The 24,815-nt window shown below is 66.8% G+C and overlaps 1 protein-coding gene across 3 annotated transcripts; it reads left to right on the top strand.

The window, feature by feature from the left end:
• Nucleotides 1–2,207: 2,207 nt before the first annotated feature.
• On the top strand, nucleotides 2,208–23,082 carry AKT1 (AKT serine/threonine kinase 1). 3 transcript variants are annotated; one of them, XM_045901635.3, is made up of 14 exons: nucleotides 2,208–2,367; nucleotides 4,973–5,111; nucleotides 14,533–14,661; nucleotides 16,895–17,006; nucleotides 17,150–17,297; nucleotides 17,441–17,572; nucleotides 17,649–17,714; nucleotides 18,844–18,912; nucleotides 19,146–19,271; nucleotides 19,348–19,476; nucleotides 19,560–19,774; nucleotides 20,209–20,296; nucleotides 21,860–21,962; nucleotides 22,198–23,082. In XM_045901635.3, the coding sequence occupies exons 2-14, from the start codon at nucleotides 5,066–5,068 to the stop codon at nucleotides 22,275–22,277; spliced, it is 1,443 nt and encodes a 480-aa protein (XP_045757591.1). In that variant the 5' UTR covers nucleotides 2,208–2,367; nucleotides 4,973–5,065; the 3' UTR covers nucleotides 22,278–23,082. The 3 variants fall into 3 exon arrangements, with proteins under 3 accessions (XP_045757591.1, XP_064427749.1, XP_064427748.1); XM_064571679.1 differs by lacking the exon at nucleotides 2,208–2,367 and adding an exon at nucleotides 2,698–2,896; XM_064571678.1 differs by lacking the exon at nucleotides 2,208–2,367 and adding an exon at nucleotides 3,433–3,792.
• Nucleotides 23,083–24,815: the final 1,733 nt, after the last annotated feature.

The following is a 24,815-nucleotide window of genomic DNA, read 5'->3' as shown; positions in this document are numbered from 1 at the left end:
CCTACAGCTGCTGCTGAGACCCGGCGGGGGTGCCAGCCTGCAAGTCCGGCCCGATGGCTGGCAGCTGCAGAAGGTGACAGGGCCCGAGGTCCCTGAGCTCCAGGGGTGGAGGGGAGGCAGCCACCCTCCTGGAGACTGCTACAGCAGTTTTTGTTGGAAACATCTGGCCAAGGGGCTCCCCAGAGGCCCCAGCGTTGGCTGGGGCGGGCTGACAGTGGGTCCCCATCTTGCCATTCTATCCGAGGTGCAGAGGGGGTGTTCTTGAGGGAAGCAGAAGAGAGGCCAGAGGAGGAGAGGGTTGGCCCTGCCTGCGGGGCTGCCCCAGTCCCAGGGCAGGCTCACACAGAGGCGCAGACGGGACTGGGGGCTGCGGAGATGGGGCGTGGGGCTCGCGGCAGGTCTCCGGCACTTGGTGGGCACCAGAGCTCCGTGCAGAGCAGGCAGGGAGGCCTCCTGGACACAGGCCAGCGGCCGATCAGCCGGGAGGTTTTGGACCACCTCGATGCAGCCTCCTGGCCAAGATGCCTTTCCTCAAATGGCCACGGGGCTCCAGCGAGGTCACATCTTCCATGAGAGGGCACCCTCCCAGACCCCGCCCCCCCATTCTCTTCTTGTCCTGGGCCTTCTCCATAGCCCTGCCAGGCCAGGATGGGGGCAGGTATGGACACCCTTCCTGGGAGAGCAGTGGGTAGGTGGGACAGTCCCTGAGGGGCCCCAGGGGCCCACCGGGAAGGTTCGCAGGGTAAGGGATGGACAGATGCAGGACATCTGGTGGCTGAGCCTCAGGGCCGGTGTTGGGTCCCAGAAGCGTGGATGACTGGTCCAGGCCTCTCCCTCGGTTTCCTGGAGGCAAGGCCCTGCCTGGGGGTACTCAGAGCTGAGAGTGCTGAGCTGGGTTGGGGAGAGGGGCAGCGGGGCCAAGGGGAGGAACTGGCAGTCACTTCCCCCTGAGCAGGGGAGACTGCCTCTGCCCCAGATGAAGTATCTATACCTCCCAGGCTGAACTCTGACCCAGAATGAAGAACAAAAATGCCCCTCTCCCCCACAAAATACAAACCGACTCCAGGAGGATAACTCTCAAGAGTCTTCCTTTTACAAAAGGATTACTATCAACTTAGAGGCCTCAGGGATGGGGGGAGGGGCCGCTGCTGGAGAAACTTCTGGCTCTAGCCGAGCGCTGGGCCCAGGGAGGGGTCAGGTTTGGGGAGTCATCAGCAGCGTCCTGGGAATCCCTAGGTGGAGGGGACTGGGGTCCCCCTGGCTTGTCAGCCTCTCAGCCTTGCGCCGCCCCCCCCCCCCCCCCAGGTGGACAGCAGGGAGGGGCCTGGGCTGCCTCTGTTCTGACAGCCCTTCTCAGGTGTCTGAACCCCCTCTGGGTGTCTGTCCAGCTCAGGGCAGGCAACCCAGGCCAGGTGTGTCCAATGAAGCCGAGGACCCCGCGGATGCCCAGCCACGGCCCCTGTGGCCCTCTGCTGCCTCTGTCACCATGTGAAGTCTCCCATCTGCTTTCGTAGAGCTGTCCCTGTCTTTCCTAGGGGCAAGGGGAAGGTCTTGGAAGCCCCTCTCCAGGGATGGAGGGCCCTGCCCAGGGCCGGGTGGTCTTTCAGCACAGGGGCCGATGACCCCTTCCTCCCGAGCCTTCCCTCTCCTGTGTGCATTCCAGCCAGCCTTCCGGCCCGGGCCGCTCACACTGACCTCCACCTAGCCTCCTGCACGCGGCCCCGGGACCACTCGCTTGGCAGGGTCCTCGGACTGGGCCTTGGGGGTCATCTTGGCTGCTCCCAGGCCCACAGCACCGCTACCCACTTGGGGCACCTTCGGAAAGGCGCACTAACCCACCCCACCCCCACGCCACGGAGGCAGAAGCCCGGGGATCGTCCCCGGCCCGCCCTTCCCCCACGGGCGCCCTGGACGCGCCGGGAAACTGAGGCCGGGGCGCACGCGGCCCGCGCGGCGTGGGCGGCCCGCCCGCCGCGCGCTCCCGGCGCCGCGCCCTCGCCCCGGCCGCGCCGGGGGCGCCCCGGGCGGCGGAGGCGGATGTGGGCGGGCGGCCGGGCGGGGCGGCGCGGGGCGGGGAGAGGGCGGGCCGGCGGCGGCGGGCGGCGGCGGCGGCGGCGGGACCGAGCGCGGCGGCGGGCGGCCGGCCCAGCGCAGCCAGCGCAGCCAGCGCAGACGCGCAGCCGGAGGACGCGAGCCGGCGGCCGCCACGAGCACCGGGCCCGGCGGCGCGCGAGGCCCGCCCGAACAGCGCCCGCCCGCCGCGGCCTCCAGCCCGGCCCCGCCCGGCGGGCGCGCGGGGATGCCGAGCGGCGGGCGCCGGAGGCCGCGGCCCGGCTAGGCCCGCGCTCGGCCCGGACGCGGCGCCCGGTGAGTCCCCGCCCGCCGCCCGCCGCCCGCCGCGCGCCCGCCCGCCGCCGGGGCCCGGATTTCCTCCCGCGGCCCGGCGCTTTGTTCCCGGCCGGCGGGGCCGGGGCGCGGGCCGCGCGCAGCCGGGGTGGAGGAGCGGAGCAGGAAGTGGCCGAGCGCGGCCTGGGCGGGGAGGGCGCGCGGGCCGGGCCGGCGGCGCGGGGGTACGGCCGTGGCCCCGGCCTCCCTCATGACCTTGGGGGAGCGGCCGGTCGGGCCGGGCAGGGGATGAGGGACGAGGCGGGCTGGCCGGCCGCGGCGCACAGTAGGTGCTCAGGGGCACCTCGGAAAGGCTTGCTCCAGCCCTCGTTCAAGTTTGTGGGTGGGCCTGGGAAGACTTCCTTTGCCCGTAGACAAAAAGTTGTAGGTGATGGCGAGGTGCCCGGGCCAGCCCACAAAGGACTAGCAACCCTCCTGGGCCCCGAAACTGCTTCGTGACCTGGGTGGGCTTTGGAGGTGCTGCCCACCCCATCCCGGAGGCTGGGGCCTGGTAGGCGGCTGGGACTTGCCCCCCAGGTTGGGGGATAGGGGGGCGATTGGTGAACTTGTCCGCGGGCAGGACTGGTTCCTGCGTATTGCCGTGGTGGGCAGAGTGGGGGGCACGGGCCTGTGCTCGGTAGCCAGAGGGCCCCCCAGCCTTGCTCCAGGCTACCCCTGGCTGCTCTGAGCCCCTGGGCCAAATGAAGGGCCGGGGGTGCATTGACGGGGCTGGGTTCCCTGCCCTCCCCCAGCGGAACGTACAGTTCACAAACCAGTGTTTGGAGACAGAGGGAGGGGGCCCTATAAGAGCACAGGCGATTTTTGGTAGGTTGTTCCGTAAATAATCACGGCACTAACACACTCTTACGGTGAAGGCACTGGCGGTGCGGAAGCCGTGGGAAGCGGGGACCCTCCGTCCCTTCGGCCCTGCGCCCAGCGGCGGCCCAGGCGCTGGCGTGGTGTGTTCATTTCTGTGCAGATGCACCTCACCCTGTGCATGTGCACAGATATATTTTTACACACGGGGCTCGACAGCTGACTCTGTCAGCAGCAGGCCCTGCTTAGGCCAGGGTGGGGGTGGGGACATCCAGAGGTCTTTGGGTCCAGCCCTCTGCCTGCAGGCCACGCCCACTCGTGTCGCCAGAGGGGGGCCGCGCCTGCCTCGCAGGGGCTCAGAGCCCTGTCCTTGGAGGTCTCTTCCTTCCCTCAGTCTTGCTTGCTGCCTGTCGCTGCCCCGTGGCCTGCTGAGCACGCTGGGCCCTTTCCTCCCGGGGCAGAGTGTATCTCCCCGGCCTGGCAGTAGACACAGACCGTGGGGTCTTCCTGCCCTTCTAAATTTAGCCTGAGACCATCAGTGCCAAGCAGCCTTCTCTGGGCCCCAGCCCCATGCCTCAGGAGGCCGGTGAGGTGCGTTGCCGGACAAGGTCCGCAGCTGTGGGAAGACCCATGCTGGGATCCACTGCAGAGGCCCTCGGGTCCTCCTGGCCTGGGAGTCCGGGGGTGTGGGGTCGCTCCCGGCCTGCCCTCAGGAGTGCTTGGGGCAGGGCTAGCAGAGGACAGTGCGTGGGAAGAATTCTCTTTCCCAGGATGCCCAGAATGGGTGATGTGTGAACTGGGTTTTGAGGGATGCCTAGGAGTTCATCCAGCAGGGAGCGATGGGGAGGGCCACTCAGGTTCAATGGCCAAAGTGTGTGTTCAGGAGAAGGCTGCTGGTGGGCCACTGGCGCCTCTGCATTCGTAAAGCGCACCCCGCATTTGTTGCCTCCTGAATGCTGTGATTATGGGCCTGTAACCACCCTGGACTGGGTGCTTCTTACAGACAGGACCCATCTGAACCTCTCTTTGTCCCCAGGGCCGAGCCTGGCAAAACCAGAGATGCCTGCTCCATGTTGGCCCAATGAATGAACCAGATTCAGGCCAGCAGGGGTTCTGTGGTTTAGGAGGGGCTTGGGGTTTCTTGGAGGTTTTTATGTCACCCTGGAGGGCTCTGGGCTCTCATTTGAGCCAGCCGCCTGGTCTCCTGGCCCTACTTGCTTCATGTTTGAATTTCTCTTCTTTCCTAGTCTGGGGCAAGAACGAGGAACCCTGGGCCCTGCCCCGAGAGCCCCAGCCTATGGGGCAGGGGGAACAGCACGGGCAGGGAGAACAGGGGCACCCTCACCAGGGGCTTGGGCAGGCCAAGCAGTCAGAGGGGCTGCCCGGAGGAGGTGGCGTCTGCTGGGTTGGCAGGTTAGGGAGGCTAGAATATGCCAGAAGGGCCTTTTGGGGATGGGGGTGATCTCTACGAAGGCACAGGCGCAGGGGGCATCACGCTGAGGGCTGGAGGTCAGAGGGGTGGCAGGGAGATTGCAGCCCAGGTGGAGCGGAGGCCCGGCCGCAGGGAACAGGTCGAGTCACGTGCACTTTGCATCAGGTGCCGTGATGGAAGCTAGTGGGGGGCGGCAGTGGCTGTGAGCGGGGCAGGCCGCGTGGGAAGGGGGGCCCTGCATGGGCCCCTAGGTGCAGAGGGCTCCCGGCCTCCCCGTGGGGTTGGAGGAGTGGCCCCAAGCTGGACGCCACCTCACACCCTTCCCTTTGATTCTCGCAGAGGCTGGGTACGCCGGCTGGGCTCGAGGAGACCCTGCCGAGAGGGGCCTGTGAGTGGCGCCGGGGCTGTCCCGGCGTGCCGGAGCTGGACACCATGAACGACGTGGCCATCGTGAAGGAGGGTTGGCTGCACAAGAGAGGTCAGTGCCCTCGGGGTCGGGTCGGGGCCGGGGTCCCGGAGCTGGCTTGCAGGCTTTCCCTCGGGTGCTCTGGAGCCCGTGTGGGCTGGCTGGCCTGGTGGCTGCCGCCTCCCTCCGTGCTTTCCTGGAAGGCGGTGGGGACACTGGGGCCCGTCCAAGGCCTGGCTCGCTGGCGGCCCGGGGCACTGCCCGAGGGCTCCTGAGGGCAGGGTAGAGTTGCTTGGCCTGGCCCAGTGCCTGCCTCGGGCCTGGGCTTTGGGGTGGGGGGGCCCTGCACCACCCAGGGACCCAGCATGGGGTGTGTTTGTGCTGGAGCAGCGAGCTGCCTGAAGCCGGTGCCCGCCCAGCCTCCCCTGTCCGCACTCACAGGGCCCTGCGCCCAGGGAGGGGCTTGGTGGGACCCAGGGGGCTGGAGCCGTGGCCTTGGCCCCTTGCTCTGTAGCCTTGCCCACAGCCCCCTGCCTCACAGCCCTCTGTTGCTCAGGGATGGGTAGTGGGGGATAGACAGGCCTCACGTCCAGGTGCCCCTGGCGAGTGACTCCCTCCTGCCTCAGGGCGGGGATTAGCTACCCCCCCCAACTTCTTCTTCCTCCAGACCTGTTCCTTCCCAAAGCTCTGGTGACCCCAGCTAGCTAGTTCACCACTCCTCATGCATGCCCTCCAGCAGATGCCGTGAGGATGCCCCATCCCCAGCCCAGGACCCCACAGGCTGTTGGGAGGGGGACCTCAGCTGCAGAGGGAGCAGACAGGGAGGTGTGGCAAAAGCGGGTGTCATGAGACTGGGTTTTGTAGGATGCATAGGAGCTCTCCAGCAGAGCAGGCTGGGAAGCTGCAGGAGCTGCAGTGGGAGGTGAGAGGTGACAGGGATGAGGGATCGGGGGCTGCAGAGGGCTCGAAGCAGAGGATCAAGGATGTGGTCAGCTGTGTGTTTCTGGAGCTTGCTTTGGCAGCTGCAGGGAAAACAGTGAACTGGGCCTTGAGACAGAGGTGAGAAGGCTCCAGGGCCCTGTGGTCCGTGGGGAGCCCTTCCACCTAACTTCCCCTAAGCACCCCGCACCCGCCTGCCTTCTTGATCCCCTCCCCCACTGCCTACCTCCTCCTTGCTTCCCCCGAGTCCTGCTTTTTGCCTGAAGCCCCTTTGCCGGGTCCAGCCCTGTCTGCCTCACCTTACAGCCCCCTTTGATGTCCCCTCCCCGTGCCTGGCAGCACACATCCACAGCCCCTACTTGGGACCAGTACGCCTTCAATTCTTGGCAAATGTTTGTTGACTGTTAGATTAAGGCCTCAGGGCTGCCCAGGGCCCCCGACCCCGTCACTGGGACACGCACTGGCCAGCCAGGCTGGGGCGGGGCTGCCTTTCTGATGCCTGCTTGAGTTCCAGGTTGCCACTCAGGGCCTGTGCCTTCTGAAGGGGCTGGGGGGTAGGGTATCGGACCCAGTGGGGCATCTAGAGAGCTGAGTTTGAATCTGATTTAGCTGCTTTGTCACTGCAAATCTGTTGAGCTCTTTGGGCACTGGTTTCCCTGTGTGTATGATGGGAACGGTGGTGGGGAATGGCCTGGTGACATTCGGCATGTTGTTTATCGGGGGCCCTAAGTCAGGGTACAGCCAGCCTCGGCAGCCTCCAGGCCCTGCTGCCCGGCCCTAGCCTCAGGCCAGGAGAGAGGGTCCCCTACTCCCTTGGGGAGGTGGGCGTCCATCTGTGGGGAGTGACCTTTGGGCTGTTTCCTGGGTGTCTTGATGCTTTGTGCCCTGGGCCAGAGCAGCCGCCATGGGCAGAGGGGAGTCCAGCCTGGGCGGTGAGTTCCAGCCCTGCACTGACCTGTTCTGGTGTTCTGGGGGCCAGGCAGGCCCTCTGGGCCTCAGTGTCCCAGTGTGTCCAGTGGGGAGCCGGTCCCCAGGAGAGTAAGCTGGGCAGACGGGGGTCCCCAGAGATGGGTGGGCTTCCTGAGCAAGAGTTGGATGTTTTGACACACATATCCCGAGTGATAAGTAGACGCCCCAAGCAAGGAGCAGCTGAGCCCAGCTCTAGCCACTCGTGCTGGGGGCTGGTGGGCTCAGCATTACTCACAAACTTGCATTTTCAAGGATTTGGTCCCTTCCGTGCCTTCTTTTGATTCTTAAAGGTTGACAGTTTAAAAAAACCAAGCGGGCTCCAGGATGTAGGTCTGGCCGAGCTTGGCCTGTGGCGTCCGCTTTTGTCTTCAGACCACTCTGTGCTAAGGCCGCGGCCTGAGTCTGTGCAGCTGGTTTGGGGCGTCCCTGCCCACTGGCCCCGCTCTTGGAGCCCATGACCGTGTGGGCACCGTCTGCCCGGCCGGGCTCGTGGGGGTTTTCCTGGCTGTCCCTGACCCACGGACAGGCCGCTGGACCGGGTGGGCGGACCAGGAGAGGGGAGGCAGGCAGGGAGGAGCTGGGCGGAGGATGAAGGCAGGGGCTCTGGGCCTGGCTGGGGAGCCTCGGGCGGGCACCCCTGTGCTCGCGCGGGCCGGCTGGCGGCCGGGAGGGACCAGCGGAGGCGCGCGCTCAGCTGTCCTCCCCCGAGCACAGCGTGGCCCGCCGGGCCTCGGGCAGCAGGCCTGTGGGCGTGCGGCGGCTCCGCTCCTGGGGCCGGCGTGGAAGCGCGGCGCGGGCGAGGTCTGCGGGCAGGTGTGCGCGGGCTCGGCGCGCGTGTGAGTGCGTGTGCGCTCCCAGCGCCGGTCCTCCCCCGGGAGGTGCCGGCCGCGGCCCTGAGTTCGCCGAGCCCCGCGGGCCTGGGCCTTTTCCGGCGTGGGTCCGCCTCGGGTTCCAGGCTGAGCTGGTCCACGGCGTCGTGGCGGGGGCCGGGCTCCCGGGGCTGAGGTTTCTCCCGCCGCCCCTCCCTCAGCGGTGGCGAGCCCCGTTTCCTGCCTGTGTCCCTCGTGGGGCTCCGAGGTGGGGAGGCGGTTCCACCTCGGAGACACAGCCCCCTCCTCCATCCCCGGTCCTGCGGTTGCCCCCGCGGAGGCAGCCCGGTTCCCCCTTGGAGAGACGGCGGCGCTGCTGAGCAGACGCCGGGGACAGGCGGCCCTGGGATTTGTCTGCACGGGGGGTGCTGCCGGGTGCCTCGCGGGGCGGGGGGCTCAGCAGGACCAGCGAAGGTGCACGTCCGCTCCCCGGACCCGGTGCCCCAGGCTGGAGGCCAGGGCTGCGCTGGGCGTCCCGTGTGCCTCGGTTGCCCTGGCTGTCGGGGGAGGGGTGGCCCAGCGCCCAGCTCACGCTGAGGGGGCTGTGGCTTTGGTCCCCGCAGCCCCCTGGTCCCAGAGGCAGCTGGCGCCCTGCCGCGTGTCTGTGAGGCCCCGGGCCTAGCCCCGGGCGCAGCTCGGTGCGGGGCGGCCGGCCCGGGGCTGGGAGGTGTGCCCCAGGGCCTGCTGGCCCTGGCGTGTGGCCGTGGCCGTGGCCGCCACCGCTGGGGGCTGTTTCCTGTTTTGTGAGCCTGTTGGGCTCTCTCTGCAGAACAAACAACAGAAGAGGAAGCTGGGGTGACTCGCTCGGGGGGTGAGGGGTCACCGCCCGCCAACCCTGGGTCCCTCGGCCGGTGCTGGTGGCCCCAGCCGGTGGCTGTGGCGTGCGCTCTGGGCAGGGCTGCCCTGCGGAGGGCCGGACTCCATGCAGGGGGTGGGGCTGGGGGGCCCCGGGCAGCACAGCGCACTCGTGCGGGAGGGACGCTGAGGCCCGAAGCGCCATGCCCAGACCCCCGCCTACCAGCCGCTGTCAGGAGAGGCCAGCCTGGGTTGCACCAGGCCCGGTTCCTAGAAGTGCTGTGGGACGGCGCGGGGTGGGGGCTGGCTCGGCCGCCTCCGGCGTCCCTCCTGCCCAGGCACACCCAGCCGGGCTCGGGGCCAGCGCCCTCCCTGCGGGCCCTCCCATAACTGGAGCCCGTGGCTGAGGCTCTGCTCCTGCTCGCCGGGGCCACCCCCTGCCGTGGGCTGAGGCCCGCCGTTCTGTCCACTCGGCACGCCCAGCCCCTGTCCGGCAGCCCCACGGGCAGGACCCCGGCCTGCGTCTGGCTCTGCACAGGCTGACAGAGGTCCCCGCAGGGCGAACCGCGGACCAGCTCCTGGGAGCTGCGCATCCCCTGCCGGGCCCAGCCCTCACTTTCCTCCTCCCTGCGTTCAGGTGTGTGTCTGTACCCTTAAGAAATAGTAGACCCGTATTTTGGGGATGTGAGACTCGATGGCCTGGTTGGGGAGGGGTTCCTCCAAGCTGCTTCTGTGAACTGTGGGTGCTCTGAGCTAGGCTCTCTGGGCTCTGGATTTGGGTTCGCAGACCCCCAGTGGGCCCCAAGACTGCAGCCCCCTCTCCCCAGGCCTGTGACCTGAGGGGCCAGCAGATGGAGGCGCAGCTGGTGGACTGATGGGCCTGGGGGCTGCCCGCTCAACCTCCCGGCCCCCTGGGATTCTCGTTCAGGCAGGGGTGTGGTTGTGGTTGCCCCTGAGCCCCCCACTACACCCAGGTCTTTGAAACCCAGCCTCCCCAAACCCCACTGTGGTGAGGCCAGGTGCGTGTCAGTTGGGCGGGCAGGAGACAGGTGACCCAGTGGCTGGCTTGTTGGAATAGGCGAGGGGTGGGGGGGGGCACACAGGCCCAGGCTGGTGCAGGGAGAGTGGGCAGGGCACGGCAGAGGGCACCAGGGCAGTGGGGCTGTGGCCTTGTCCATGGGGGCTCTGGAGGGCGCAGGAGACTAGCACTGAGACAGTGGGTGTGGGCACAGGCCGTGGGGACTAAGCACGTGGGCATATCCCAGGGGGAACGGGGATGTGTGGCAGCCGGGCTGGGACTCCGGGCAGCCCCGCGTCTGGCCTGCATGCAGACGATGCACGGTGCCCGAGCAGGAGGTGGGGGCGTGCAGGGAGGACGGCGGCTGGGTGGGACGTCTAGGCGGAGGAGATTGGCAGCGGCTGGTTGGTGGCAGTGGGTTTGGACGTGGTTGGTGGGAGGCGCTGTCCCGAGGCAGGAGGGAGGCGGGGAGCGGCCCCAGTGTGTTCCTGAGTCTACCTGTACACGTTGGGCCATGACTCTGGGGGCCTGCCTGCTGGACGGCAGAACCAAAGACCCGTGAAGAGCTGAGCTGGTGTTAAGGAGCGAGCCCGGCCTGGGCAGCAGGATCGGCAGCTCTGCTCACCATCTGTGACCTTGAGAGTCCCCTACTTGTGCCTCAGGTTCCCCAGGGAGCTGGTGGGCATAATGAGCCCTGTCCTCCCTGCCTGTCAGGGGGCCTTCTGGGAAGGCAGGGCAGGGTGGTGGGCCGGGGGAGGGCGCAGCCAGGCTCGAGGGCCATGCCAGGGGAGCGTGTGTCCTCCTCCACGTGGCGCCCCTCTGCTGGGCACGGAGTGGATGCCTCTCGGCCACACTGGCCGTCCGAGCCCTGCCTCCGGGAGGACCCCGTGAATGCTGCCCTCGGAGAGGCTCTGTCTCGAGCAGGTTGGTGTGCTTCACCCCAACAGCCCCGGGGCCCCGTCTGAGTGGGGGTGTGACCCCCGCCCCCCCCCCGGCACTGGTTCCTGGGGCTCCTGGGCTTTGGACGTCAGGCTGTGGCCCAGCATCCTGCCTGTGGGACGGGGAGCCGGGACCCTGGCTTGTGCACAGGCAGAGGCCTGGCAGGTGGGGCCCCCCAAGATGACCCGTGCCCATGCCCTCCCGCTGCCTGCCCCCGTCCTGGGGGGCGGCGATGGATGGGCTGCCGTCAGCAGGCCCGTTTGCTCGCTGTGCTGGAGAAGGTAAATGGGCGCCCGGCAGCTGTCGGCCCACGATGGATGTGTCGGCGGCGGGGGACCGCATGGTCGCCGCTGTCAGCTGGTGCCCGCTCCCCGGGCCTGCTGGGGCTCGCTTTGCTGTGGAGAAACAGCTCAGCGCCGCCTGGCACCCTGCCAGCCGCCACCACCGCTGCGGCAGAGTGTTTATCCGGCAGCTTCCCTGGGAGCCGGGGGCTGGGAATGTTCACGGAGCTCAGGGCGTGGCGGCCGCGCGGGCCGGGGCCCCGGGCGGTGTGGACAGCTCTGCAGCGTCCGGCCCAGGGACTGTGGTGGGGCCCCCGGCTTGCCCACAGCACGGGTCCCAGCCCCCAGGTCTGCTGCCTGGGGTGCCCTGACCATAGTGTGGCCCGGGACACGTGCCCGAGAGCCACAGTGGGGACAGGCCCTCAGCTTCTGCCCGTCTTGTCCCTAGGCCCTCTCCCTGTGGCCCTGGCAGTGTGATTTGGGCTGTGGGAGGCCAGGTTGTTTACAAGGAACCCCTCCTTTCTCTGGGGACCTCCAGCCTCTTCCTGGGCATGGGCTGCCTCCCAAGATGAGCAGGGATATTGGAAGGGTCCTCCTGGTGGAGGATACATGGGGACACCGAGGGGGCCAGTGCTGGAAGCTGAGGGGCCCTTGGAGGGCGGGAGGAGGTAGGGGAGCCCTAGTCTGGGCAGAGTAGGAGCTTGGCTAAGCCTGCCTGCCCCCGCCCCCGCCCCCGCTGGAGCCCTTACTGTGGGTGCCCTGGCGTGGGAGTGAAGGGCTCAGGAGGGCATGAGTCCCCTTCTCTGGTGGCCGGGCAGGACGTGGTCTCCGAGGAGTGGGTATGGTGCTGCAGGGCCGAGGGACACTATGGGTCCCTCCCTGACCCCGGCCCGGGCTGAGTTTCTGAGAGAACCCTGAGCGGGGACGGAGATGCTGCCCCTCCTGCCTGCCTGCCCACCCAGGGACAGACCCTCTGGGTAGGGGTGCCTGCCCCCAGTTTTGCCGTGGCTCCTGTCTCGTGGCAGTAGGTACGGGATCCTGGCTGGGCTGCTGAGCTGTGTGCTGAGCTGGTCCTGGGCCTGTGCTGAGACCCCGTGTGGGCCTTGGTCTGAAATGTTTGCGTGGGGTGGGATGGGGTGGGATGGGGTGGGTGGAGAGCCGCTCTGGGGATCCTGGGCTTTGGCTGTGAGTGGCGGGGACCAAAGACAGGCCCGGGGCCTGGGTCCAGGCCACTTCCTGCTGCCCCCTGAGTGGCTGCCAGGAGATCACCCTGGCTGTGGGCAGGCGTTGGCCCCCGAGGGAGTGGTGGGGACCCCCACTTAGGGAGCCGTGTCCTGAAGGGCAGACTTGGGCTCCCGTTTGTCACCTGCCCGGAGTGAAGGCTCGGGAGTTCCCACCAGCAGCACTGGCTGATGTGTCTGTCCCCACCCAGCACCCATGGCTGCCCTCCTGTGGCTGTGGACAGCTGTGGTCAGGTACAGGGGTGGCTGCGTCCCCCACGCGGTCTGTCTGTGTCACCCCAAGGCCTGGGAGTGAGCAGGGCTCTGGGGCCCCCATCTGTCTGGCCTGGACTCGTTCAGAGGCAGGCCACGGCCCAGGGTGCATCTGGCACCGCCTCAGCCCCCAGGTGACCGCCAGGCTGCACCCCGCCAGGCAGAAGGGGTCTGTGTGTCTCAGTCTTGGCCCCAGCCTCCCCTAGGGTCCCCACTCCTCCTCAGGGGGTCTGTGTGCCCGGCTGCCCAGGTGGGGGGCTGAGTGAGACCTCCGTGCCCTCCGTCCCACCTGGGTGTTGTGTGGCTCTTGGGCTCAGCCATGTGGGGCACAGGCAGGGGGCAGCTGGGGTCCGGCCGTGGTCCCCCCTTCAGTGTCCTGGGGCTGGGGGCTGGTGGAGGGCCCAGCAGAGTCACCCCTCTTGTCCGGGGCTCAGCCAGGGTGGGTGCCTGCCCCTCCTCCACCTCTTCCCTGCCAGTGTTGCTCCCTTGCCCCCCCACCCCGGCTCCCCAGTTCTGGGTTCCAGAACCTTCCTGGCCCTGGAGTGGGGTAGGGGTGAAGGCTACTAGGCCGCAGGTGTAGGGCCAAGTGGCCGGGGGGAGTCCCGGGTACTTTTAGCAGCACTGGCACCCCCGTTCCAGGGATCCTGGACCCAGTGGGGAAACTGAGGCCCGCTCAGGCGTGTGGGTGCTGCTGAGCAGGCACATACGTGCCGACTGCACGCACAGGGCACAGTGCTGGGGGGCCGAGCTGGGCGCGGCGGGAGCTGGCGGCAGTTGGTGAATCAAGATGGATTTTCGGGGCTGCGCAGGCGAGGCGCTCATCAGTCTCCCCGCTCAGTTAGCATCCCGGGGAGCGGCAGCTGGTGGGATGGGAGGCACTCCATCAGGGGCCGACAGCTCCAGACTGGCACGCAGGCGGGTGGGAGCGAGCGGCCCGGGACCGCACGGGTGGTGGGCTACACACGGCCCCCAGAGCCTACTCCGCTCGTGCCCACCCGCTGCACCGGCGGGGAGGGGGTGTCCGTGGGGGAGTCCCAGGCCACCAGGGGCAGGAGCAGCGTCTGCACGAGGCCTGACCACAGCCTTCCCAGCCCACCGTCTTCATGGGCTGGGGGGGCTCAGCGGAACCGGGAGGAGATCCTGCTAAATGCTGTTGGGGTACAGGGCAGATCACTGGCCATCGCTCGGGTCTTCCCTGGGCCAGCGGTGTTGGGCCTAGAGGTGACCCCCACTGCCTGCAGCCAGGCAAGCCCCCCACGGGGCCGGGTGGAGCAGCGGGAGGGCTGGCTGGGTCTCAGAGGCCACACCCAGAGGCCTTTGGTGGGGAGGGGCTGGGCGGTGAGGGGCCGGGAGCACCTGGGAGGTGTCTGGTCCTGGATGGGGCCTTTGCTCTGCTCCCTCCCCTGGGGCTCAGCTGGGAGGGAAAGCCCCGGCCCAGGGCTGAGCCCCCTCCCCACCTGCTGCCCAGTGGCCCCTGCGATAAAGCAGTTGTCTAATTAGTAAGTTCTCTGTTGTTGTTCAAACTCCTTGCTTGGCAAAATGTAAATGAAACATCTTTTTTCTCGGTGTCAGTATGAAAAATGACAGTCGCTCGGATATCGCAGAGGACATCTGCTCTGGTTCTTAAGTGTGAATGCCTGTTTATGGCTGATGTGGCGAAACTTTGGGGAAAACTTCCCCCTGTACCTGGGTAACCCATTGTGGGCCGTGGGGGTCAAGGGTGGGAGGTGGCAGCCTGAGGACCACACACACACCTCCTGGGTCTGGCTTCCCCGTGGGGCCCTGGACAGGGAGTGTTGTCACGTGGGCGGTGAGGGGCTGTCCCAGTGCCCAGCCCAGGGAGTTGGGCCCTGAGTCTCGCTCACTGTCCCCACAGTGCTGGACGCCAGGCTCCGGCCTGCAGGCCAGGGGTCAGCTGTGGTGGGCAGTCCACTGGCCACGGCCACTGTAGCAGCTGGCTGGCCCCCGCTGGGTGGGGTAAGCTCAGCCCTGACACCCGGGTCCATGGCCTTCCCAGCCAGCCCCTGCCCGCCGTGCTGGGAGTGAGGGGCAGGGGGCAGGGGCTGGGGTTAGGGTGTCCTGTCTGCTCGGGTGCAGTGAGCTTCCGGCCTGCCACAGGGACGGGGTTTCTGGGGGGAGGTGGGAGCAGGGCCCGGTGGCCGCGGCCCCTCACTGCCCACGTGTCCTCAGGGGAGTACATCAAAACCTGGCGGCCCCGATACTTCCTCCTCAAGAACGACGGCACCTTCATCGGCTACAAGGAGCGGCCCCAGGACGTCGAGCAGCGAGAGTCCCCCCTCAACAACTTCTCTGTGGCTCGTAAGTACCTGCGGCCACGTGGGGCTGCAGCGGGGACTGCCCTGGCTGGGCAGGTGGGCAGGGTGCCAGGAGTCTTCTGTGCCCAGCAGCCCCCACACTGATGCCCCCCACCCCGGGCCTCTGTGTCTGGAACCAGCAGCGGCCAGGGACCAGGGGGGGCTGGGCTGGCTCTGAGTCACCGTGGGAACTGGTGAGTGGCCGGTTCTGGCTGGTGGGAGCTCTTCATGCTGAGTCCCGAGGCTGGCGACCCTGGGGCAAGGGAGCCCCGGGCACGGAGCTGGGCTGCCAAGGGGTGGGGGGGAGCGGCTGAGTCAGGCCGTCCAGCCTGGTCTCTTGTTTCTGGTTTAGCCGCCCTGAAACCTGGCTCTGCCCTGGCACACAGGCCCAGTGGCGGCGGGAAGATGAGGGAGGGGCTCAGCAACGGAGAGGCCTCCTGGGTCCCTCGTGGGACGCCCTCGGGTACAGAGTGCAGTGCCCGCTGGGGGTCCGGGATCCACCCTAGGCTCCTTCATGCATCTCCACTCTCCACCGAGCTCTGCCCTCCCTGCCCTCTCGCCCCGCACATGGCCTGGGGCAGGCTCTGGTCCAGGGTCTCAGGAGGAGGTAGCATGGGCTGACGGGGTGGGGGGGCGGCACATGGCTTCCATGCTTGCAGGAATATAGAGGAGGGGCGCTCCTGGACCTTGGCTGTCCTGCCCACCCTCCCAGTGTACCTGGTGCTGTGCTGCAGGGGCAAGGGCCATGGCCAGTGTACCCACCCCAGGGCCTTCTGTCAGGGAGGCTCCAGCCTGGGGGTCTCCCAGGCAGGCTTTACTGTGACCTGGGTCCAGTGAGTCCTGAGTCCCCCCTCCCCCAGCCTCAAGCTTCCACAAGGCAGCTGCTCGAGGAGGGGCCCCAGGCGGAAGGGAGACCAAGGAGGCAGGCACCACCATCCCCTGCAGCCTGGTGACCTTGTGGGCCCCCCTCACTGCCTCCCTGGCTGGGGCTGGGCGGGGGCTTCAGGGTTCAGGAAGGAGGCTTGGCTGGGGTGGGTGCCACCTTGCTGGCAGGGGCGTGGGGGCCCTCAGGAATGTTCTGTGTTGGCAGGGTGCAGGGGGGATGACAGGGACTCTGCGGAGGCAGACACCATCCAGAGGGCTGCCTGAGCAGTGGGGGAGGGGCTTTTCCTTGGGGATGGATTCCAGGGGTGGGGGGACAAGAAACCAGGCTCTGAGATGGGCGCCAGGTGCCTAGGTCCTGGGAAAACCTGGTCTCTGATGAGCGAGTGGGAGTTGGGGGTGCGGGATGGAGAAGACCGGCCACAGGTTTTGTCCCCCACCCCCGTGTTGACACAGGCCACCTCCCCGTAAGGCCGGCCCCAAGCCCCCTCCTGGCACCCAGCCCTGGTGGACCACTTCCTTACACTCTGCTGAGCCCGGCCAGGGCCCCTTGAAGTTGCCAGGGCCCAGACACTGGAATGTCAGAAGCCCCTGTACTGGCCCTGGGCCCCCTCTCTGCTCACACAGGCTGGGCCAGCATCGGCCTAGAATTTCCCAGCAGCACTCCGACTGCCTCACCCCTCTCAGGGCCTGGTGCATCCCCATGGTCCCTGGGCTCCTGGCGTGTGCACACATTCAGGTGTGTGAGAGCGTGCTCCCGGTGAGAGCGTGCACGTTCCTGCTACGCATCTGGAATCCCCAGCCACGGGGGGGTGATGGGGTACCATCAGTGTGGGGCGGGTGCAGCCCGAGCAGCCTCCAGGTGGGTCATGTCCTCCAGCCTCCTGCCAGGACAGGCGGCTTCTCTGAAGGCTGCGTCACCAGCAGCCTCTGCTCTGGGACTGGCCCTGCTTGGAGGGGGCGGGGGCCCGGCAGTCACAGCTGTGAACATGGCGGGAGGTTCCTGCTCAGGGGCCAGCTGCTTTCCCTCCTGCGGGCCCCTGGCCGGGGCATCCATATTCCTCACCGTCTGGCCGGTCGAGCCGTGGCCTGGCCTGCAGTGTGGGCTCAGAGACCGAAGGACTGAGGGCGGTGATGGCAGGGGGCTGAGGTGAGCCAGCCCCAGCCAGCCCCGCAGGGGCGCCCCACTGCCCCAGAGCACGGCGCCCAGTGTCGGGGCTGGAATGGGCGTCCCGGCCCATTTTACGAGGGGAGCCAAGGCTTGGAGTGGGGATGGGAGCGGGCCTCCCGTGACCCCTGGTGAGGTCCTGGGGGTGGGGCTGTGTGTGCAGACACCCACCTAGCCCTGCCCCCAGAATGTCAGCTGATGAAGACGGAGCGGCCCAGGCCCAACACCTTCATCATCCGCTGCCTGCAGTGGACCACGGTGATCGAGCGCACCTTCCACGTGGAGACACCCGAGGAGCGGTACAAGATGGACCCACGGGGACGCGCGGGGTGCCGGGGCCCTGCTCTCTGGTGGGGAGGGCACACCACCCTGTGGGAAGCTAGGCCTGGGTGTCCCCGGGGTCCTGGCCCGGGTCACGGGACCTGACCTGCGGGCCCTGCAGGGAGGAGTGGACGACTGCCATCCAGACGGTGGCCGACGGGCTCAAGAGGCAGGAGGAAGAGATGATGGACTTCCGGTCGGGCTCGCCCAGCGACAACTCGGGGGCTGAGGAGATGGAGGTGTCCCAGGCCAAGCCCAAGCACCGTGTGGTGAGGCCCTCCCCCACCTCAGAGGGACCTGGCGGTCCCAGCGTGGCCCCCGGGAGCCCTGTGTGGGAAGTAAGGCAGGGAGGCGGGATTCCAGGGGGGCCTGGGCACCCCCCGACCGCAGGTGCCTGCCCGCCGCCCTGCAGACCATGAACGAATTTGAGTACCTGAAGCTGCTGGGGAAGGGCACGTTCGGGAAGGTGATCCTGGTGAAGGAGAAGGCCACGGGCCGCTACTATGCCATGAAGATCCTGAAGAAGGAGGTCATTGTGGCCAAGGTAGGGCGCAGGGCCGGGGCCGGGCCGGGGCGGGCTGGGAGGTGGCAGGGGCGGCTCACCTGACCCTGTCTTCCAGGACGAGGTCGCCCACACGCTGACAGAGAACCGCGTTCTCCAAAACTCGAGGCATCCGTTCCTGACGGTGAGTGCTGGAGGCCGTGTGCCCATCTCCCCGCAGACAGGGCTGGTGTACTTCAGCGTTCAGGCCGAGGGTGGGCGCACTTCTGAGTGCCAGGGGTGGAGGCCCCGATGCCGGAAAGCGGTGGGGGCTTGTTTGCTGCCCCCAAGCCCCCATGCCTACCCTTCTGCACTCCGCCTTCCAGTTGCTTCCCCTCTGAGGCTCGAGTGTGGAGGGTCCCTGTGCTGCGGGGCACTCAGCCCAGGAGGGGTGTACGGAAAACCACTAGTTAGCCTTAGTGAGCATCCCGGGCGCAGCCGGCTCCTGGGAGCTGTGGACGCGCTGGTTGGTCCATGTGGAGTGGACAGGCCGCCGCCCCCCACCCGGGCTTTCCCTGGGAGCCCCCAGGCCCTGTCACCTGCTCAGCATGGTGTCCTCATCCCGGGGGACCTCCTGGCCCAAAGCGGGGGCAGAGCAGAGAAGGTCTGTACTTCTCTAAAGCATTCCTTAAAACAGTTTCTTAGAAGAAGTGACCAACATTTTTAAAAGGTCTCATTTTTTTTTGCCCAGACTTGGTCGTTATGGTGGTTTTACCTCCTTTGCATCAGCTTGCCCCTCGTCCTCATGTCCGGCTTAGTGTCCTTCCCTCCCCCGTGGTGCAGCCCCATGAGCCCAGCAGCGCTGTCATGTTCGACAGATGCTGGGGTCCACACACGCCGGCCCCTGACCCTCTGCCCTGGTGATGGCATCTCCCTCCTGCGGGTTCTCCATGGGGACGGGGTCATGTGGCGCAGCTGGTCCCCGCTGCCTGAGGTCTGGAGCTGGCCTTTCGTCCCGTTTTCCGTGAATGGGGCTCATCCCGGCCGCTGGGTTAGATCCGGGGTCGGTCACTTGTGGGGACGACTTGATTGTGTGGGCCTTTCCTCTTAGAGCCAGGCCCCCTGTGGTGTGAGGTAGGAAAGTGGCCGGTAAGCTCTGCCCTGGGCACGTCCTCCCCTTGCCAAGGGTCCCCCTAGCTGCTGCCCTGCCTCCTGTGCAGGGGGCCCGAGATCTGATACAGAGCCCACACTCCGCCTTCCTCATGAATGGCGTGTGGGCATTGGGGCTCCGGGCGGGTCCAGGGCCCACGGTAGCCGCTCTGCTTACCCCGTAGGCCCTGAAGTACTCCTTCCAGACCCACGACCGCCTCTGCTTCGTCATGGAGTACGCCAACGGGGGAGAGGTAGGGTGGCCGCATGGCTGACGCTCGGGTGTCCCCCCACACCCCAGCACAGGGAGCCCTCGGGCGCCCCCCACCCAGCACAGGGAGCCCTCGGGCGTCCCCCCCCAGCACAGGGAGCCCTCGGGTGACCCCCCCCCCCAGCACAGGCGGTGTGGTGCCCGGCCTGCAGGTGCCCCGCCCCAGGGAGCCAGGGTCCCTGCGGCCCTTGCGCTCCTCACACCCCTGTCCTGCAGCTCTTCTTCCATCTGTCCCGGGAGCGCGTGTTCCCTGAGGACCGGGCCCGCTTTTACGGCGCTGAGATCGTGTCTGCCCTGGACTACTTGCACTCGGAGAAGAACGTGGTCTACCGCGACCTTAAGGTGCGTGGGCGGGAGTGGCCGGGGGCCGCAGAGCAGCAGGGCGGTCTGGTGCTGACCTGGAGGCCACCCCCCACAGCTGGAGAACCTCATGCTGGACAAGGACGGACACATCAAGATCACAGACTTCGGCTTGTGCAAGGAGGGCATCAAGGACGGGGCCACCATGAAGACCTTCTGCGGGACGCCCGAGTACCTGGCCCCCGAGGTGCGCCCCTGCTGCGTCCCCTGGGCGGCCTGGGACCCCACGCCCCCCGGGCAGCCTCCGACCCTGTGTCCCTGCGCCCCCAGGTGCTGGAGGACAATGACTACGGCCGGGCAGTGGACTGGTGGGGGCTGGGCGTGGTCATGTATGAGATGCTGTGCGGCCGGCTGCCCTTCTACAACCAGGACCACGAGAAGCTCTTCGAGCTAATCCTCATGGAGGAGCTCCGCTTCCCGCGCACGCTCAGCCCCGAGGCCAAGTCCCTGCTCTCGGGGCTGCTCAAGAAGGACCCCAAGCAGAGGTGAGCCACGCGATCCCCCAGTTTCCCGTCGGGACAGCAGGGCAGCTTCCAGGCCACACCGATGGCTGATGTGTGACGTCCTCGGCCAGGGCTCGCTGGGGCCAGATGGGCACCTTGACCCCGACCTTGTAGCCTCTCGCACCTGCTCAGGGGACCCCACCATGCTGGCAGCACCTTTCTCCCCAGTGTCCTACATGTGCCGGGGCATGGCCCTTGGCATAGTGCTGTCCACAGCCCCCCAGAGGGGCTGCACCATCCCCACCACCCCAGGACTGTGCGGTCACCCTCGCACTGTGCTTCCCCCACCCCCTGGGACCACGCTGTCCCCCCTGCACCATCCCCCCACGTGCTGAGACCCCAGCGGGAGGGAAGAGGGCCAGTAAGGGGCCTGTGGCCGAGTCAGGCAGGTGGCAGCAGCCAACATGCCCCTACAGGCTTGGAGGGGGCTCAGAGGACGCCAAGGAGATCATGCAGCATCGCTTCTTCGCCAGCATCGTGTGGCAGGACGTGTATGAGAAGAAGGTGTGTGGGGGCCTGCTGCACACTCACCCGTGCACACCCATCCCTCTCCCTGCCCTCTGCCCGTACCTCTTCCCCCGGCTCACGGGGTCTGTACTGCGGGATTTCCTCCTGAGCTCTGCGGGGTCCTCCCTCATTCCAAGCCCCGGGAGGAGCTATGTAGGCATGGACTCCCCAAAGAGGGCGCCCTGTGCCCGACGCTGCCTGCTACAGGCTGGTGGTGGAGTGGGGCTGCTAGCCCTGCTGTCCCCTCCCTCCCTCCGACCTCCGTGCCTCCTGCTGCAGGGAGAGCCCAGGCCTGCTCTCCGCGAGCGTGCAGGGTCGGGGCACAGCACCTGCCCGTCTGGCGCAGGAGGGAGGCCTCCCAGGAGCCAGGCAGCTGCTGTGTGCACACATCCCCCTGCCCTTCGCCCTTGAGGGGATGTGGGAGCGGCCAGGCCCTGGCCCAGGCTGGTGGGGTGGCCCAGCAGGCTCAGGAAAGCTGTACCAGGCTGTGCTGGACACCCTGTCACCAGACAGACTTCCACCTGGTTTCCCGCCTACCCTCCCCGTGCAGGCCCATTGCCGGCCACATGCTGCCGGCTGGGCCTCTGTCCTGCCTGCGTGACAGGCGCCCTCGCCCTGCCCAGCTCCTATCCGCTTCCCTGCCCGCCGACAGCCCAGCTGCCCAACCTTGACCGGAGGCCCTGCTCGCTCGTGAGGGGCAGCCCTGGAGTGCTGGGGGCGGTGCTTGCCTGCAGGGCCCTGCTCACATGGACATATCCCATACAGTTGCCCTTGCATCCTCTGCAGCCTGACTCAGCTGGCTGCACTCTTGTCCTTGAGCCGCGAATGAGGCCAGACAGGCCCTGCGCTCAGGACTTGTCCCTTCTCTGTTCTGCAGATAGGAAGGCCTGGTCTCCTCTCCTGGTGGGAGTTGGGCAGGGAGGGCCCTGGGAGCCCTGTGTGGGTTTGGGGCATGTAAGTTCACCTTGTACCCCAGGACTATCTGGGTGCTACTGGGGTCCCCTCCCAGGGCCGCCGTGGGCCCCCAGAGCCACTGCATGGGAATACTACTTGCTGGCCCTGGTGGGTTTGGGACTGTCCCTTTATCACGAATATCAGAGTGGAAGCCCCTGGCAGCTGGGCTGAGTGGCTGTGGTCAGGAAGGCAGGCTGTGAGTGGCACCTAAGGATGGGGCTGGGAGTCCACCCTGTCCCATGGCATCCCTCTTCATCTCTTTCCTACTTCATAAGAGAACCAGAAAGAAAGTGAAGGCTAGAAAAGAGAATGCACTTGTCTTCTTCTGCCTGGGGCCCTGGGGCCCTGCAGAGCTGGTCAGCTGTGGGGGCCACTGCAAGCATGGCCTGGCCTGCCCCTGGGGAGAGGCATGTCTGCAGGGCTCCAGGCCGCCACCCTCCCCTGTGTGTCTCCCTGCTGGAGCCCCGTTCCATGGCCTCAGTGTGGCCTGGAGACAGGAGGCATTTCCCTTGGCAGGGGGCGGGGGGGTGAGGGGGAGCTCGGACCCTGGGGGCAGTGCAGAGTGCAGCCTGTCACCTGCCTTCCCCCTGCCCTTGTCCCCTGCAGCTCAGTCCGCCCTTCAAGCCCCAGGTCACGTCAGAGACAGACACCAGGTATTTTGATGAGGAATTCACGGCTCAGATGATCACCATCACGCCACCCGACCAAGGTGAGGGGTGGGCCACCTCCCCGCCAACCCCCAAGCCTGTTTCTTCCCTTCTCTCCTGAGGCCTGCAGTGTTCCCTTGCGGGAGGGTGGTGATGGGGGCAGGAGGGCACCGTCCCGGCCCTGGCAGTGAGAGGGCCTGGGAGGCGAGCCCTAGGGCCTGCCTCAGTCTCTGGATGCACAGGAGCTGTGCTCCCGGTGCTGGCGTCTGAGTGCACCTCCCGCCCGCCCGGCTGCAGGTGACAACATGGAGGGTGAGGACAGCGAGCGGAGGCCCCACTTCCCACAGTTCTCCTACTCGGCCAGCGGCACGGCCTGAGGAAGGCCAGCTGGCCCCGCCGCACCCCTGACGGCGGCTTTAGGGGACGGGGAGGAAGCCTCGCGGGACGACTTGTATTTCGTTTATCTCTGGATGCGTTTGGGAGCCATGTCACTCCTCCGAGCGGGGATGGGAAGACGTTTCGTGCTGTGGGCGGGGCGGCCCGCCTGAAGGGGGCACCCTCCCTGCCAGCCGGGCCGGGAGCAAAGGTGTCCTGCGGGCTTTTTTAATTTATTTCATCTAGGTCTCCAGACATGGCCTTGGCCTTCAGAACGACTAGATTCACATAGGAAAAGGTCGAGGGCCTTATGCAGCCACGTGCAGTTGGGGGTCCGGGTGCGCCCTGCCTCGGCCCCTCCGTCCCTCCCGCCAGCTGTCTCGGCCCAGCCTGGGGGCACCAGCAGCAGCCTGGTTGTGGCACGCTGGCCCGGTCCCCTCCCTGGGGCAGGCCAGGCCGGGCTCGCCCGAGAGGCAGAGGAACGAGGTCGCAGTCCGTTGCTGTGTGTTACGCTATTCACATGCATTTGGGGGTTTTTTAATCGCAGTGACAAGAAAGCCCCTCCCTCCCACCCTTTGGTCCCCTCCGGGGCGTCTCACGTCCATGGTGTCCCCAGGTAGCCCTCGTCCCTTGGAGCAGCTTCACTGGCCCGCCACGCGCCCAGCGCCCTTCGGAGGGGCCTCCGCGCCCCCCCGCGCCTCGCGGCCGGACGCCGCGCCACACCGGGGCGCTTTTTACATTCAACTTTACTATTTTTACTATTGTGAGACTTTCCCTCCAAATTCTTCAATAAACACTGCTTTTCAACTTTGGGGCTTGTTCTGGTGGGTGGCGGGCGAGAGCGTGTGGGCCGGCCGGCGTGTGTAGGGGGAGCAGGATCAGCCTGCCCCCGAGAGAGGATGGCCCTCCCTGGCGGCGTGCATGGAGTGGGCAGGTGCCCAGGCTGTCCACATGCCCAGCCGGGTCACCCCCTCGCAGCCCAGGAGGCCTGGCGGAGGCCACGCAGCAAGTCTGGGACTGCTGGGTAGAGGGGTGCGAGTGGCCCAGACGGGGACCCCGCCGCCTGGTGGGACGTGTGGCAGGCGCCACCTGGTGGATGCCCGGTGGCCGCTTGCTCAGCGCAGAGGAGCCAGCTGCCGGGCAAGCGCGGGCGGAGGGAGCCTGGGAGCCTTGGCCTCATCTCTCCCATGCAGGTGTGGCTGGGGTGCGGGGACATTTATAGGTCCTGGGGCATGCGCCTGGAGGTGGGGGTGGGGGTGGGGGCCCCTCCCTCTCCAGATCCCAAGGTGACTCCAGGTGGGGTGGCTGTCCCCTCCCGCTGGAGGGAGCGCCTGTGAGGAGTGCCAGGTTGGGGGCACATCCGGAGTAGGCCCCAGTCACAAGAGGACACAGCTCTTTTGGGACCACACACACACCCCAAACGTTACATATCAAAGAGGTAAAAGAGACGTCCAGATGTCCCACGGATGAGCATGGGCATCAAATCAGAACCCCGTGTGCTGTCGGTGTGAAGGTAAAACGGTGCAGCCGCTGACAGCAAACAGTATGGCGGTTCCTCGAGAAATCAGACACCCGATAACCCAGCAAGTCCACTTCTGGGTCTGTAGCCACAAGGGCTGAAAGCAGAGAGCCCGTCGCCGTGGTCACTGCAGCATGACTCACGGTGGCCAAACCGTGGATGGCACCCGAGTGTCCACAGTGGGTGAATGGATAAGCAAACCGAGGCCCGTCCATTCACAGGACTGTGACCCAGCCTTCAGAAAAGGACCTTCTGGCTCCCGCTGCCACATGCATGGACCCTGAGGACATTATGCCGAGTGGCATTAGGATTCCATTTACACAAGGGCCCTGAGGAGTGAGATGCGCGGGGAGAGAGAAAGTGGTGCCAGGGGCTGGAGAGTGAGATTAACGGGGAGTCGGATTTGCAAGATGAAGAGTTCCAGAGACGACGGTGGGCAGTGGTGAGCGTATTTAATGCCATCGAGCTGTACACTTGAAATGGTTAAGGCCTTTAAGTTTTATGTATACCTTGACACAGAAAAGAGCAAAGTCCACCAGAGAAAATACAGTGACACCCTTCCGTTGTCCTCAGACTTTGGGCAGACGGTGGCTGCGATGGCGGGTGCGGGCGGAAACCGGGGAGGAGCCTGGGGCCCCTTGTCAGGCGGGCCCACCCCTTCCCACAGGTGATGGGGGATGCTTTCTGTCCCAGGAGAGGGGTCAAGGTCAAGGGCATGGACACAATACAACCCCATCTCAAGTGGGGGGAGCTGAGGAAATGGGTGGGGGCTGTGGGGGGGCGCAAAGGCAATGGGCACCTTGGACAGAAAACTCCCGGGGGCCATCCCTGCCCCCCCATCACGGCAGGTGTGGGAAGGAGCTAACTTGGGGCTGCCGGCCTGCCTGGTGATGGGGGGTGTGCATGCCCTGCAGAGCTGGGGGTGTTAGGGGCTGGGCCTGCTGTCTAGAAGCTGCCAGCCAGGGACAGCTGCTCAGAGATGGAGATTACCGTCCTTTGGGTTTTGTGTCTTTACACCTAA

The sequence above is a fragment of the Mirounga angustirostris genome, unplaced genomic scaffold (assembly GCF_029215605.1).
Source record: "Mirounga angustirostris isolate CCGP_5_RB_7025 unplaced genomic scaffold, mMirAng1.0.hap1 SCAF_9, whole genome shotgun sequence".
NCBI classification, from domain to species: Eukaryota; Metazoa; Chordata; class Mammalia; order Carnivora; family Phocidae; genus Mirounga; species Mirounga angustirostris.
This window is presented reverse-complemented; position numbering and strand designations above follow the sequence as displayed.

Excerpts from the sequence above, each read along its gene's own strand:
- AKT1 (XM_064571678.1), top strand. The coding sequence starts at position 3,772 with ATGCCTCAGGAGGCCGGTGAG. Across the intron at positions 19,272-19,347 it reads TGGTCTACCGCGACCTTAAG|CTGGAGAACCTCATGCTGGA; the intron begins GTGCGTGGGCGG and ends CACCCCCCACAG. Across the intron at positions 21,963-22,197 it reads CATCACGCCACCCGACCAAG|GTGACAACATGGAGGGTGAG; the intron begins GTGAGGGGTGGG and ends GCCCGGCTGCAG.